The following is a 16,787-nucleotide window of genomic DNA, read 5'->3' on the forward strand; positions in this document are numbered from 1 at the left end:
TAGGATTGTGCTATAAAAGTGCAACTGTTTGCAGGCAGTGTTTGAAATTAGCCAGGCGTGTTTTGCTACTAGTGTGGGTCCAATTGTGACCACGCAGAGATCTCTGGATGCCAGGTTATTCCTGGGGGAAAGCAAAATGTCACTTTGAGAAGGATCAGAAATATTTTCCTTGAAACTTGATTTGTTTTATTCTGGGTTGTTTTATTTGATGTTTTAATGGGTTGTAAACAACTTTGAGATTTGTTTTTTAAAATATAAAGTGTTATACAAATGAGCTGAATAATAACAACCACCACCACTACCACTCCCATCGGGTGCAGGGGGTGGCACCTAAAAAATCCATTGTGGTGACTGCAACCTTGGTATATGTGAGTTTCTAACATTGTGTGCTTACTCAGGAGTAAGCCTCATTGTGTTCAGTATCTTCCTTTCCCCAATAATATGTATTTTGGATTGCAGTCTAGTGCTTATAATAAAGTGTGTGAGAACTGGAAGAACTGGCAGTTTTCCAGCAGTAGATAGGTAGATAAATACAGTTTTTACTACTGCATGCTTACTCAAGTGACTTTAGAATCTTTTTATATGTTACCTTTTTAACTTCTGAAGCTGACTTTACTATACTTCTTAATACTAAACTGTGTGTAGTCTGCTGTGGTAATGGAATGGAAAAGCTTTAATTTAAATTTTGTTTCCCTATTTTGATGCTCACTGGTTTTTAAGGACAGTAAAAGTCTAAATTTTACTTTCTTTAAACTTCCCAATAAGATGACCCACCTTGAATTTGGAAATGTGTGGAATTCAGTCCAGGTCATTAATTCCTATTGACAGAACTCCTATTCTGAGAAGTTCAATTTTGCTTGTGTGTAATTTCCTTTGTCCTTTACGGTTCCTTCTGGAGCAGAAGGTACATTTCCATCTTGCTGTCCTTGGCATCATATGATAACCCTACCATGGTGACATAATAGGTCATTATGAATTTCATAACAATGCAGGTTTCACTCCTTTTAGTATTGTTTTTGTGGTAAAGTAAATGGTAAATGCCTTTGAAGGGGTTTGTTTTGCTCAGTGCCCAGCAGTAGGGCATTGATAACATAAGATACCAACTTTTGTTCATGTATACTTTGACAGTTTACCATTCTGCCTGCTAGTGCTTCATTGTTGCTTCTCCTTAGATATATCCTGTACTGTACTGTAGTAAATTCTCTCCCTTCTTCCAATTTCTGGGTAGCAAATACAATCATTTTATCTTCTGTACTACTATTAGTACACTTCTGATGTTGTATAAATGTATAATAGTATTACTTTATATATTGATATGATTACTCAAGATGGCTTTGGGTCCTGGTCTCAGATTGTGCTCAGGGTTGCAATTCAGCAGAAGTGAAGAGAAAAACGTTCTATGTAGAGGTTGTTAGGCTACATCTGTTTTCTCAGACATTTTCAGGCGGTTAATTCTTAGTACAACTTCTGGATATATTTTTGTATATTTTAGCTGTATTGTTTTATTGTACAGTGGTACCTCGGCTTACAAACGCTTCAGGTTGACTCTGCTAACTCAGAAATAGTACCTCGGATTAAGAACTTTGCTTCAGGATGAGAACAGAAATCGTGCAGTGGTGGTGCCGCAGGCCCCATTAGCTAAAGTAGTGCTTCAGGTTAAGAACAGTTTCAGGTTAAGAACGGACCTCCGGAATGAATTAAGTTCTTAACCCAAGGTACCACTGTATTGCCCTTACTTTTGTAAACTGCCTCATAATCATTCTGGTGAAAGGCAGTATATAAGTTACTTTAAATAAAAGTATTCATATTTTTTGAACTAGCTTACTAGTATATGTTTTCAGGTGGAATTAATCCAGGGTTTATTACATCACTTTCTAGGGACATAGGAATAAACATACTCCTTTGACTGCCTTGAAGTTTGGTTAGAAGAGTTCTGTAGTCATGTATAGGGATTTAAAATATTTTTCCTCCTAGGCCAATAGTTGTGTCATGTAAAATTTAAGCATTGGGTGTGCTAATCTGTAAGTTGTTGGTTCAGCTCTCAGAACTGAACCACCACACAAAAAGCATTGGCAGCTGAAGCTTCTAAATCAGGGCTAGGGAACATGTGGCCTACCAGATTGCTTAAATACATGTCCCATCATTCCTGACTATTGGCCATTCTGCATGGGGGTAATGGGAGTTGAAGTCCAATAACACATGAAGGGCCTGCATTAAAGAAATCAACTCGGGCAACAGGACTTCTGGTTAACTCTTCTTGCCCTGCAGTTGGCTGTATGCCCCCCAAAATCTGCTTTGCAGGGTTTCTTAACCCTCCTCAGCAGATTTGTGAGACCGTAGGAAGAAAGATATGAAGGAGTGTGTGAGAGCAGGAAAAAGTAGTTCTGAGAGCTAGAAGGTGAGATGGAATTGATTTTTGCAGCTGGTTTGAAAGTAGGATCTCTGACAGAGTCATCAATCTCACATGCATTGGATGACCAAATTATCCAGCCAGCAGATGCCATGGAAATTCATGTCTTGTTTGAATTTATGCTGTTTTGCCTATTGTTATCTCTGGATGTCTGCATGGTTCTCCATGATCAGTGTGTTTACTTGTAGATACAGAAGTATTACAAAGATACCATATGTCTCCAGTGTTCACCCTTATTGTTAGGAAGCAGACCTTGAGCTTTCTACCTCTTGAGAACAGTACTAGTTCAAGGAATTTTGCTTCCTGAAGCAGAGGCCAAGTAGTGCCCTCCTGCAACCTGTTTGGGCCAGCACTTTGAAAAAAAACCACTACTCAGGAATTGGAGCTGTGTGAAGCAGGCTGCTTCATTCTGTTGTGTCCTGCTTGAGAAAGTGGAGCAAGCAAGCTCCCCTTGTTATAATGGTACGATTGACTAGAGAATGACCTGGGATAAACTGAAATATAGTGAAAATATTTTGTAACTTAGAAGCAGAAAATAATTTGAGGTATTTTATATGAGATATCTAGTGTATTGTTCTTTTGGTGAGGGTGTACAGCATGCATGATAGAAGCATATACAGTAAGTCATATCTCAAATAAGTCTGGTGCAGAATGGTGCCTTGGTAGTAGTCTTTTTTTCTGAGAAGTCAAAATTCAGTGACATTTTAGGAAGGAAATAAGTATTACTCAGTTTTGTAACAGAATGTAAAGGGCTTATCAGGTGATTACAGAAAGAAACACCATCACCTTAATCATTGAAACCAGAGAGACTTTATGGGCTTTGTGCTTTTCTCAGCACAACTAAACTAGAACCCCAGTCATGAGAGAGTTTACTTTAAGTAAATTTGATTCAGTGACCCTTGCCTACAAGTAGTCAGCTTAGTCTCACTAAGAGATTTAAGTTGGGGCTGGAGCAATTGGAGGTAGAATTATGTTGGAGGAAAGTAATAAAATCACAGGAGAGTTGAAGGTTTGAATTAATAGTACAACCATACTGTCAAGTCTGAAACAGCTTGGGAGACAGAGGGTAAGATGAGGGAGGTATCACTGAAAACCTCCTTCCTCCCTGTTCGGCTGACAGATTTTTTTGGTCAGTGGATGGTTTCCGTTGAATACTACCCAAAGTGCTAGATTTCTTTAGACTTCTGTTAACTTATTGGGCCTCGTGCTGGTAGAACCCATCCTGCAACCTTAGGGTGAAGGGTGGGTAATTAATAACAACACTTTTGGGATGAAGCAAATAATTATTTCTCAAAATCCACATCACATTTCTGCAGTCACCACAAAAGCAATAGAGATGGAAGAACAAAAGGAGGAATAAGATACGTGTAAAGAATGCACACTGTTCTCATCAATAGGCTAAGCATTTCCACAAATTATAGTTAGATGGGAAAGCCTGGAAAAAAACGGGGAAAATTGGAGAAAAACAGGTTTCCCCCCCCCGATTCCCCCCCAAAATGTCCCCCCCCAAAAGGTATGGAATATTCAAACTATATCAAACTCTCCCCTCCCCCCCCCCAATTTTCCCTGTTTTCCCCCAGGCCTTTTCATCTGTATTCCTTCCCCCTCAAATAAATTCCAGAGATTAAAGAATCTTAAAACACTATTTTTTAATTTAGTGTTTAGACTTGCTATACTGTTTATATGAGTGAAGTCTGAATATAACTCTTTATTATTGGAAATCAAGGAAGTGTCACAATTCACTGGCAAAGGCCTACTCTACTTTGCCAAACATGTGTTAGGCATTACAAATATAGGCCATCATAAAATATAGGCCATATATAAAATTTTAAAATATATCCAAATAAACAGCCATGTAAAAATATGTAATAATCAGGATTTCCATTGGAGTTTCTTCCTGCTAAATAGTGCCATTCATCGCTGTAAGAAATAATTTTGATAAAAACTCAGCCACCCTTGCTGGTTACTTCCAGGTTAATGTCAGACAAATAGAATTTGATATTTTCATTGTGCCATTATGTTAGACTACCTCGAAAAGGAGATAGTACTCATTTGCATAGCTGGTTGTACAAAGGCCTACTCTGCCATTTCAGTGAAATAATTGCAAATTATACATGGGTATGTTCACCTCAGAGTGCTTGGTGAAAGGGACCTTCCAGGTAGATTGTGCTAAGTGTGGACAATGTTTTCTCTGATCTTGGAACATTCACAAAAATGTCTTCACTTTGGAAGAAAAGCTCATTTTGCCTATTAAGCTGATTATTTCTTTAGCTTATTGAAAGGATATTTGTGTTGGCTTTGAAGAATTACATGTATGCAAAACAGCCAACCAAAAAACTGCAAATGAAATGGACTAGAATAAAATAGCAAGTGCAATATGATATGTAAGGGATGTTCCTTTGCATTTCCACCAGCATGTTGGCTGGTGTCAAAATGGTACATAAGGATATAGGGAAAAATCAGTTCATTTAAATCAATAGGGTGGTATAATTTCATCTCAAAATGCTTGCTAGCATGCTGGTTGTGATTAAAAGTACTTGCATAGTTCTGCAGCAATGTCCCAGGGAGGTGACACCTTGAACAAAATATGCACTGAAAGCTTTGCAAACAACAACAACAACCCAATAAAAGCAGTATACTAGGTGCACACTTCATATATTGAACTAAAGTGTATGGAAGTGTATGAAAAAAAATTGAACTGGCTTTCTGACAGAAGATATTGGAGGATCAGCTACAAAATTTATATAAATTGCATAAGCTGCAGGATTCATGCACAAATGAACTGTAGGAAGGGACAGTAACTTGCTTTATGCTATGTTTTTCAACCTATGTTTCCCTTTGTAATGTGTACACATTCTGTGTACAGGTCTCTGGTCTTTATATACTGTATTGCTGTGATGTAGATGGCATTAGTGTGAGACTGGTACTGCATCATAGTGCGAAATTGTATACATGAGCCGTTTTTTTTTTTTTTGTATCTTCCACTTATTTGATTGTATAAATCCTAGATATAATCCCTGCCAGCATTCAATTAAAGAATGTTCATGTTAGAGTTGGTCCCTGTCTAAAATGCTGGAGACAAGAGTTTATTTGGTTTTCTGACAGTTAGATGTAGCAGAATTGAGTTGGTTTACTGATGTCACTGTAAGAGTTGGATATTGATAGTTCCAAGTTTTATAAGGGTTATTGGAAAATTAAAATCTAGGCCAAATTTTCTTTCTGGAATTGTTGAATGTCACTGTGAACTAAGGATGTTTTCAGCAGTTGACTCTTATCCATAGCCTGCAGCTTTGGTCAAAAAACATCTGCCGCAGCTTTGCACAGTTCTGGCTCTTAGCCGCCTTTGGCAGCAGTCTGCAGCATTCCTTCATACCCGGTTGTAAAACATCTCTATTGTTTTGGCAACATCTGTTTTCTCTGGAGTACTCCACTAGAGTAACAAGGAGTTAAGGAAGCGTGTGAGGGAGCGAGGGTGATGTTGGAGGCCAGGACTATAGATTGTGGTGGTGGAACCCTCTTGGCTGGGAGCTTTGAGCATTACAAAAGACAGAGCAAGTGTCAGAATTTGTAGTTGCTTTATTTTGCTCACCACCTCCCTTCTTCTGAAGAGTTAGTACAGACAGAAACAGGGTTCTGTGATATATGCATTAACAAGCTAATGTGTGAACCCACCGTTGTACCAACACCATTTGTGGAAAGTTTTGGTTTATGCTTTTAGCTCCGCTTTCCCCCCCGTTAGATTTTTGAGTACATTGTACTGTAATCATGACAGTTCTTCTTGCAAGGGTTCCACTAGCATTATTCTACTAGCATGTTACAGGAAGCAGAATGTCATTGTAAATGCCGCTAAAGTCTGTATAGGTTGTTGATAGGAGGAACAAAATAAATAACCTTATATGTGGAATTTGTGGACTGACTACTCACCATTCATGCACATTTCAGTGTGCAAAAAAATAGCAATCCTTCTTCAGAGCAGCGTCTGACCAGTGCAGAGCCAAGCTGAGAGATAAACCCGGCCAAATTGGCAAGCCCTCGACATACTTTCTTACAGAAGCGCATATTCTCTTTCCTCCTTCAGCTTCTAAGATGGAGGCATGGCAGGTTGGCTGAGTAGTATCCCACTGCCTCCCACATCCATCTTTGATGTGGACAGAGTGGAGGGAGTGGTGGTATGTAGACTTGCTTCTCCCCTCATCTAGCTTTGAGCTGGAGTGGGAAGGAAGAGGCATGTTGCAAGCTCCCGAGAGCCTTGTTTAGGTTGAGCTCTCCGCTATGTGTATAGGTCCTGCTGAGCACCGATACATATCTTGGTCAAAGGCCTGGAAACGATGCCTTATGAGGAACGGCTAAGGGAGCTGGGCATGTTTAGCCTGGAGAAGAGGAGGTTAAGGGGTGATATGATATATATATATATATCAAATATATAAAAGGATGTCATATAGAGGAGGGAGAAAGGTTGTTTTCCTCTGCTCCAGAGAAGCGGACACGGAGCAATGGATCCAAACTACAAGAAAGAAGATTCCACCTAAACATTAGGAAGAACGTCCTGACGGTAAGAGCTGTTCGACAGTGGAATTTGCTGCCAAGGAGTGTGGTGGAGTCTCCTTCTTTGGAGGTCTTTAAGCAGAGGCTTGACAACCATATGTCAGGAGCAGTGGCGTAGCGTGGGTTGTCAGCACCCGGGGCAAGGCAAGTAATTTGCGCCCCCCGCTGCACTGTCCTTCCCCCAGATAGTCCCTCGCTCTCTCTCCACACCGCACCGCACGCCTGGCACCCTCCCCTCCACAATGGGCGGCGACCCGGCAGCTTGGATCGGATTCGCACAGCCAGCACTGCAGTGAGAGAGAGTGAGTGAGCCAGGTAGGGGCAGAGAGCTGCGAGTGCGAGCGCGCGCCCCCCAGATGTTGCGCCCGGTGCGGCCGGCCCCCCCCCCTGCACCCCCCACGCTACGCCACTGGTCAGGAGTGCTCTGATGGTGTTTCCTGCTTGGCAGGGGGTTGGACTCGATGGCCCCTGTGGTCTAGAAGAAGAAGAAGAAGAAGAGTTTGGATTTGATATCCCGCCTTTCACTCCCTTTAAGGAGTCTCAAAGCGGCTAACATTCTCCTTTCCCTTCCTCCCCCACAACAAACACTCTGTGAGGTGAGTGGGGCTGAGAGACTGTGACTGGCCCAAGGTCACCCAGCAGCTGCATGTGGAGGAGCGGAGACGCGAACCCGGTTACCCAGATTACGTGACTACCGCTCTTAACCACTACACCACACTGGCTCTCTATTCCAACTCTATGATCTTTATATGGCCTGTGCGTGTATAGTTGTATATAATTGTATTAATAGAGTTTTATACACTAGGGAAATTCATTATTCAGGAGACATAAAAACATTACAGGCATTTCTGATGCATTTTTGTGACATCCTTAGAGAAACTCCTCAAAGTGTGGTGGATCTTTGGTGACGTCTGTCCTATTGCAATGTCCAGGACAGGATGTTAGAATAGCTTACATAATGCAATATTTGATTAAAATGCTTTCATTGCTCATATCTGCCCCCTCTTAAATTAGGCTTTTTTTTGTTGAATAGCATAGCTCTTGATGATCAGTGGTTTTTCCTATGTACTCTGTGAAAAGATTTTAAGAAGTGACCTCTTTGCAGTTATTCCTACCGTTGTACTTTCTCTTCCAGCAATCTTGCTAGAATGCATTTTTACTTTGTTTACAAAGGGTCTACCTTTTACTTTCCATCTCTATGCATTATAATTACTTAAATTCTCCTAAGCATTTCTAGCTATTTCCTAACAATGAAAATTTTGAAATGTTTGCTGATCTTTGGGTTACACTGATGGTGAAATGGGGAGAGAGATATAATGCAAAAGATCAGATTGGCTGTAGACACATTCAGCTAACTGTGAAAAGGTTGACAGCTTAAGAGTCTTTATCTTCAGAGATCCACTGCTCAGTTTTGCTGGTGAAAATAATATACAGCAACAAAGGGATGAAGACTTTGCGTAGCTTGGCTACTTATTTGCATGTTTTTTTCTTTTAACTGCTGTTCCAAGATCTTGGCTAGAATGAAAAGATTGATGTATTTCAAATAAGCTGATAACTGGGTTGGCAAAGTCTGGTTGTGTTACGATAATAGCGACAATGAAGAAATAATACTTTTGCGTGCCTATGGGAAAAATAAGTCAAATACTTAAAACTAATGCTCTTTTGACTAATGCTGGATGAGTTTCAATAGAAATATAACTAGAAAAAAACTAGACACTTGTCACTTAAATCATTCCAGTACTTGGTATACCGTGTGTTTTTGGTTGCAAAATAGACATCTATGCACAAATGCTGTGTTGGTAATTCCCACAAGTCATACTAAGAGAAAACTAACATCTTATTGCTTAATATAGTTTTATAGCTGTGATTGCTCTTGTAGTATGTTAAAATACTTGGCTTGCTTCTGTGAGTGTTTTTTTGTTGCAAACCCAGAAAAGCAATAAGGTTGTGAAGATGTTAGGGTGTTTGTTCCTTTATGTTGTGAAGCAGGGCTACAGCAGAATCCTATCTGGTAGGTTTCTAATTATGTACTGTAAAAGAGTCATTTTATTTTGTTACAAATACTGTGCATGATTATAATTATACAGTACTGTAACATGAGATGTTTTGATGGTGGCAGCATCTGGTTTGTAGACACTATTAGATAATGTTTGATAGGATTCTCCTTTCTTCCTTACTACATAGATTGATTTAATGGTCATGATGCACAGTTTAGTGTTTCTGTCACATTACTTAGAACAATCTGATGTTAACAGGTCCTATTCCAAATAATTGCAGCACTGTTGAAACTGAGGGATGCTTCAGAGGCAGATTGGGCGATAGGAGATGGGTTCTTCTAACAGATAAAATTCTGTTAGGCATGTTCAGTCTTTTAAGTATATACAAGTAACTCTGAGATCCCAGCCATGAATTTTAGCTATTTCTTAAAAATACACATTTCTTAAATAAGCTTAAAACAAAATCAACATATAATACAAATGTTCTAAACCCTACAGTGTATTTTTAATTCTATTTCATTGCCATTTGTAAAACGGGGGGGGGGGGGGTTGCCTATTTTTTAATCCAAAAAAGAGCTTTGGCAGAGTAAGCAGATGTTACAACTGATATTTATTATAATTCCTACTGGCATGGATTGTGAGTCGTCATATGTGCTAGAATCCAGGGAGTTTCATCCTGTACTCAGATGGGTGACTGCTAAGCCATACTGTGTGGTCTTGTACTCTGTATTACCTCACAAACTGAGCTCACAGCAGTGTCTTGTTTCCCAAATTTATGTTAAGAAAACACGTTTGGTCCAACTAACATCAACTCTAGCTTTTGAAAAGTTCTGAACAATTAAGTTTTCCAGTAAGTGATCCTAAAGTGGTTGCATATGTATTCACATATTTCGCAATCCCTAGTCTCTATGCATATATTTCAGTTATTGAATTTATATTGCGTCCTTCCTCTCACATAAAAAAACTATTTTAGTACAAATGTAGATATATTTCTGTAGTCAAAAGATTGTGATCAAAGGTTCTGAAATATATTGCAACCCAACACATTAGTGTTATAAGAACCTTTGAATCTATCAGAATACTGATAGCATAGTAAGGAAGGAAATTGTATTTATGTTTAGGAAAAATGGCTGTTTTAAATGGAAAGCCACGACAATCAGTAATGTCACATTGGTATTCCTTGGAATGATTTAGATCAGTCATTTTAAATTTCCCTTGCATGTCAGCTGCTGTGGAGGGGCTGAGCTGGGAAGGGCAGAAGGGAAATGTGGGTTGGCCAAGGCTGCTACCCTGTTTCTGGTGTTTCTGCCGCAACTTGCTCTTAGTGACCCCTTCGCATTATGGACTTGCTGACTAATAACACTTGTCTGTGTTTTGCATCTAATATTGCAGACATTGCAATCTCCAGTGCTAGTTTTAAAACTTAATCACATCCCCATATGTTGTAATTGGTTAATAGTTATTTGAAGCTTGCAAATCCTAACACCATAGACAATGTATATGCAGGTCAGTATCCAGCATGCCAGATGGGGAAATTACTCATTTGTTTGAGCAAGAGTTCAGGGTCTCTTCAGACTGTAGCTCCCTTTTGACTGTGGCTCCACCAGAACGCGAGGGATTTTCAGAAGCTGCATTCAGAAAAAGCAAATGGCTTTACATGCAAGTGTGTGCACGGATTGCACACAAATACACACAAAACTTAGGTTGCTAACTGTTACTTGATAATGTTAGAAGAAAGAAATAGAAAATATTTTCAAGTTAGTGAACACTTTCTACCAGATGGTTGTAGAAGCAGACTGGAGATGTGACTGAAACATTAATGATTGATGTAGCTTTCCTTAAGCTTGCAGTGTAGCTTCAGGAGCCTGGAATAGGATCTTCCTGATTTGGCATTTACGTAAAAGGGAACATCTGTAGGCAAGCCTAGCAGTGCTGGAATTGAAGCCTGCCTTTTGTTAAGGGTTCTGCTGTGCATAAATACTGTAACACCCATCCCAATTTTCAAGTGATGAGAGACTTCAAGGGTTATTCTTCAAGTGGTTATCCTGGCTTTGACTTCCTTAGAATAAAAGTCACTGGAGTCTGTAGTGTCTCCACGTTGTGTGATTTTATTTACACACATATACCATCTGAGCAATAAGTTTGAAGGGCTTACAGAGTCCCAACGGATTTTGCTCTTCCATTGGATTTCTAGGGAGGGTCCTGAAAGCCATAGCTTTGGTTTAATCACAAAGAGCAAGTCAGGCCTCTGTGTCTTCCCGGCTCCAGAGGACACGAGGCAAAAGCTAGACCCTGACTTCTTATTCTTCTACTGCTAGGGTGCCTTGGTCTCCAGCCTGGTGAGGGATGAAGACCTACCCTCTCCTTCTGGAAACAACACTAGCTAGTTGTTTCTATGACAACACATCTGTACATTATCAATTCTCTAGACATAAAAATGGATGACTTGGTCCATGCTTCCGCGGCCTTGGCCCTCCAGATGTTTTTGGCCTGCAACTCCCATGATCCGTAGCTAGCAGGACCAGTGGTCAGGGATGCTGGGAACTGTGGTCTCAAAACATCTGGAGCTCCAAGGTTGAAGAAGCCTGACTTGGTCAATCCCATTCACTTGACTATCCAATGCAATCACCAATCATGTGACAGCACTTATATTCACTCTAATGACACCTTTATGCCTGCGTCCACCCAATTCAAACCCAAGATCCCCCTCCCCTCATTGTGTATATATATATGCTTGCAAAATCGGTAAACCTTTTGAAAGCTGTTTACCTTACCTTTTGAAAGCTGTTTATAAATAGGCCTGTTCCCTGCAGCATTTTTTGCGTGCTGCCCTTGCTCTTGGTTTGGGGGAGTTTGAGAAAAGGGGCCTCTGTTAAGTCTTGTGGGAGTCATCCACATGTGGTAGCTGACCCTGCTCAGCCAGCTTGTGTTTAACATACAATATTATCCCCTTGCTCCAGGGTAGAGTAAAATTGCAATGTATTCTCCAATGCAGTGGAGAATTTCCAGCAGAAGGAAGTGAACAAATTGTATGCCAACTGCTCTTTATGCTAAAGTAATGTCTAATTACTTTTTCCCCAAATTAAACACATTAGGGGTTTAGTGTATAATATGCGTTCTTTGCATAATGGCCAATTATTCTGTCATCTAACTGATGGGATATGACTTTTAGTATTATTAAAGTATAAGCTGATGATTAGGCTTTTAGTTTTGCTTTAGAATTAAAGAGATACTTTTATAAAGAAATCGAACAAGACATGATTAGCCAACTTTTTCCCTCTTCCTTCTGGCAGATCTTTTAAAATTGCATGATGTGTGATGAGTTGGAGCTTCTTAACAGGGAGATTGGGAGGTTATTACAAAGCAGCATCGTGGAAGGAAGCTCCTTAAACTCAGAATCTCTTCAGCCGTCAAGCTCTGATTCCTGGGATGTAGCCACTGCTTCAAGCAGTGAAACACAAGGCAGTTTAGTAAAGGTATCAAATACCTTATTGTTGTTACAGGGCTCCCATGATAACTTGTCCTATCATAGTAGACTTTATTTGCATAGTATTTAGAAAGCCATCTAGGATATGTGTTGGCACACATTATCTGTAAGTGGTGTTGAATTATAATGTTGCTTAAAGGTTGACCCAATTCAAGGAGGAATACTTATGCCCTGTTTATTTGAGAAAGATACATTTCAAAAGTCTATGCTAACATAAATTTCCCCTGAGGTAAGCCCTATCTTAAAATGCAGTTTTAGGGAAGAATGATCCTTTTGCGTATGGCAAAATATCTGAGAACATAAATAAATTGAGAGAATAAAATTGCATTAGATTTTTCTGTAGCAATTTTTGTGGTTGTTAAAGCCTAGTTTTGTCTGAAGATGGCATTTACAACAGTTTTGGCCATATTTAATTCAACCCCCCAATATCTCTTTTTGATTTCTGCGCTGAACAAATGGTATTGACACAGTATTTAAAGTGCTGGCCCTTTAAATGAGATGGGGTAGAATCTTCAAGCTTTTGATTTCTGGTGGTTGGGATTTGTCGGTTGGGCAAATCCCTGTGTGGGTTAGTGATGGAAAGAGCGAGATCTGGCAGCAGAAGCTCTAGAAAGAAAAACTCAAAAGTAAGCAATTGAAACAAGGGGATGTTTTAATTCTGAAGATCTGTTCAAAAACCTTAACATGTAACTTGTTCTTCAAATCATCCCTTAAATAGGAATACCCATATTTTATAGTAGGATGAAGATTTTTCTTTTGCAAGTATTCATTCTATGACTTCACAATAATTTGAAGCTATAAATTACCTTATTACTCTTTGATTTATAAAAATACCTGTGCCCAATTCCATTCCTGTAAAACACTGATAGAGGCAAAACTTTGAAAGTTGTGGTCGAGTGTAGCATTCACAAATGGTGAATGCTTAATAGGTTTCATCCTGTATGTAATGTAATGAAATTATCCCCTTTAAAAATATGTTGGTGCAAGTTCTAATAATTTAGTTAGTGTGAGCAGGATCTCTTATTTCAAATGGGTAAGAAGTGGTAACGCAAGTGAACAAGAATCTAAATACATTTTTTGTAACAGGCAGCCAAACCAAGTGCAGCATTGCTGGTTTCGGAGTCAACAGGATGGCATCAAGATGAACTTTGTGCTTCTGACTTCCCCAGAACAGCCTGCACTGTAGGGCTTGTGCTGAGTGACTTGCTTCTGCCCTCCAGTGATTCTTCCTTTGGTTTAAGTCAAGAGGGAGAAAAAATACTGGCATCCTCTAATGCTATGTCAGGTAAAAGCATTTAGAGGATATTGGAGCCTATTTCATTTGCTTTTTCTGGAAATTAGGATCCACCTTCTTATTTCATAACCTTTCTTTACTATCCAAAGTAAACATATATTAAGATCTTAATTATATACTGTGTTCTGTTGTATTGCAGTCTCTTCAGAATTCTATTGTACTTTATTTTTCTGTGTATAAGACAATGTTGTTTGCTAAAAAAAATTAGTCAAAAATTAAGGGGGGTCTTATACATGGATGGTGAATGCACAGGGATTAAACTGTCCCTCCCGGGTGCCTGGCTTGGGCAATCTCCCCAAAAACGCTCAACTTTGGGCGATCTTGAGTGTTGATGGGGCACGCCTCGCTGCTGCCCCAGGCGCCAGTGGGGGTTGCCATGCTGTTGCCAGTGCTTTGAATGTTTAATAAAATATCAAAGTTGTTCTGTTTGCTGTTTAAAATATTGATTTCTTAATTTTGGGTTCGGAAAAATAGGAGTCATCTTATACAGGGGGCATCTTATACACAGGAAAATACAATAATTATGAAAGCAAGTCCTAGCTGTGTCCACATTGCTGTGTGACATTGTGTTGTATAACATGTTTGTGGAGTTTTGCGGCTCAAAGCTGGGGACTTTGTTGATAATTAGGCAGGGGACAGTTGTCTGAAGAAATTCAGTTCTGAAAAGTTGGAAGCTCAACTTGAGAAGGCTTGCTGTAAGCAGAATAAATTATAGAAATAGTGTTATGACACACCCAGTACAAAGATTGTGTAGGACTGTTACTCATTTCCCTGCTATTCCATAGGACAAAAGGCATGGACCCCAATCCAGAAGATTTTTCCAATATATTGTGAACGAGTCTTGCCTAGATTCAGTATCTCAGGAAGTCCTTTAATGGAATGTGCTGTCTCTAATACTGTATGGGGTGACTGGTGAAAATTGCCAGGGTCCCAGTGGGCATGGAAAATGTAGGAAGGCAGACTTACAGACCAGTTTGTGATGTACAGAACATGCTTCCTATTCAGGCACCATTCTTGGATTATGAGCAGTCACTGGAGTGGGAGCCCGTAGTGTCGCTGATGTGTATGGTAACAGTTGCTCTATTCAGTGTAGCATAACTGAGGTTATAGGTAAAAAGGAGACTGGAAAGCTATATGGTTGGTGTCTGTGTTCAGTCAATGTGCACTAAGTCAGAATCTCTGGGGTGGGCAGGGGAGCAACTGGAAGTACCTTGTATTATGCTGCAGCACACCTAGAGTACTGCTACGTTTGTTTCTGGCAGACAGCGATTGTGGAGTTGGGAAGAAGGCAAGTGTGGGAACATGTTTCAGCAAGTGCATGCTTTAATTGTCTAACCTGTTCCCTTCAAGCTATATTTAATGTAACAGACAACATACTTTAGATTGCACACATGCTAAAATAAACACAATGGTGCGTTCATAGGGTAGGAAGCTGCTTTATACAGAGTCAGGCTGTTGGCCCATCTAGCTTGGCATTGTCGATAGTGACTGGTAGGAGCTGTCCACGGTTTCAGACAGAAGCATTTCCCAGCTCTACCTTGAAGATTGACCCTTTAGACAATATGTGTGCTGTGTTCAAAATATGCTGTAACTGTAGGACCATTACAAAACTAGCAATGTTCTGCTTTTTTAAGAGTCATCAGCTGTCTAAATCCCTTCAGAACTCTTTCCAAGCCTCACCCCTCATTGGCCCTGCTTCACACCCAGGGTGTTTCTGCCTAGTTGCAATGTGTCCTTGAATGCTGATGAAGTCTCTAGCTGCTTGCCTGGATGGATGGATAATAGAGGGTGTGTGTATGTGTCTATAGAAAGTAGTTTACTCCAAACACAAACCTACATTAGTTGCTGTACCCACTTTTGTCTCTGTCCTCACCTGTGATCCTTAGAGGGGAATGTCACTTCAGGCTGAAAAAGATGCCCCATCCCAATCTAAATATGTTAATGAAATACCAAATTTGCTTTTCCGTGTTTATCAGGTTGAAAGTAAATCAGTGTTAAAAACCTTTTGTGTTTGTTCTTTTTCAGGGGTGACATATGGGAATAGTGTTATCACTGGTGTGAAAGAAGAGAATCTGGAATCTCTGGCACTGGATTCTGAATCTAATATGGAAACCCGTTCTCTTGGTAAATTATTTTGTTTAGGAAAGTGTCCAACCTGAATAAATGTTTCTAATTGTAATTACTTCCATTTCTGATTATTAGGCTGTGAGTGCTATTGCTTATGTAGCCAAAACTGTACCACCCATTCACAAGAGATATATATTGGAAGGTTTGGTGGTGACCCCAAGGTTTGCAGAAGTACAAAAGTATTTTTTTAAACAAAATAAGTAGGAGGGAACGGCCCAGTGATGACTGAGCATGTGCCCTGGTCACAGAATGCTGATTGCTGGGGAAAGGTGAATGAAGTAGCTGGAACCTCAAACACCTGACACTGAAATCTTTTGTTAAAGGTTCCAATTGCCTACACAGTGGTACCTTAGTTCTCGAGCTTAATCCGTTCTGGGAGACCGTTTGACTCCCAAAACGGTTCAAAAACAAAAGTGCAGTTTCTGATTGGTTGCAGGAGCTTCCTGCACTCAAGCAGAAGCCGTGTTGGATGTTCAGCTTCCGAAAAACATTCCCAGACATACTTCCGGGTTTGCAGCGTTCGAAAGCCAATTTGTTCGGGAGACAAGCCATTCAAGTACCAAGGTACCACTGTAATAATACTGATCATAGTCTGCATTGATTTGCAATGAAAGTTAATAGTTATTAGTCTCTGATATACTCTTTATGATAATGATGATGATAATAATAATAATTAATAATAATAATAATAATAATAATAATAATTTATTATTTATACCTCACCCATCTGGCTGGGTTTCCCCAGCCACTCTGGGCAGCTTCCAACAGAATATTAAAATACAATAGGTATTAAACATTAAAAGTTTTTGTAAACAGGGCTGCCTTCAGATGTCTTCTAAAAGTTTGGTAGTTGTTTTTCTCTTTGACATCTGGTGGGAGGACGTTCCACAGGGCGGGCGGGTGCCACTACCGAGAAGGCCCTCTGCC

General features: G+C 39.9%; 1 protein-coding gene across 9 annotated transcripts in view; it reads left to right on the forward strand.

Annotated features, from left to right (window-relative positions):
• Positions 1-16,787, forward strand: part of DIDO1 (death inducer-obliterator 1) — a 66,701-nt gene that overhangs the window by 2,340 nt on the left and 47,574 nt on the right. For 4 of the 9 annotated variants that reach the window (XM_083447239.1, XM_083447241.1, XM_083447240.1 and 1 more), the window contains exons 2-4: positions 12,246-12,428; positions 13,526-13,724; positions 15,759-15,857. In XM_083447239.1, the coding sequence (XP_083303365.1) occupies positions 12,261-12,428; positions 13,526-13,724; positions 15,759-15,857 (466 nt within the window). In that variant the 5' untranslated portion in view covers positions 12,246-12,260. Of the gene's footprint in view, positions 1-12,245; positions 12,429-12,757; positions 13,126-13,525; positions 13,725-15,758; positions 15,858-16,787 lie in introns of those variants that run through there. The other 5 variants (XM_083447237.1, XM_083447245.1, XM_083447242.1 and 2 more) reach the window with 4 other exon arrangements.

The sequence above is a fragment of the Podarcis tiliguerta genome (genome assembly GCF_965153285.1).
Source record: "Podarcis tiliguerta genome assembly, chromosome: 6".
In the NCBI taxonomy this organism is placed as follows: Eukaryota; Metazoa; Chordata; class Lepidosauria; order Squamata; family Lacertidae; genus Podarcis; species Podarcis tiliguerta.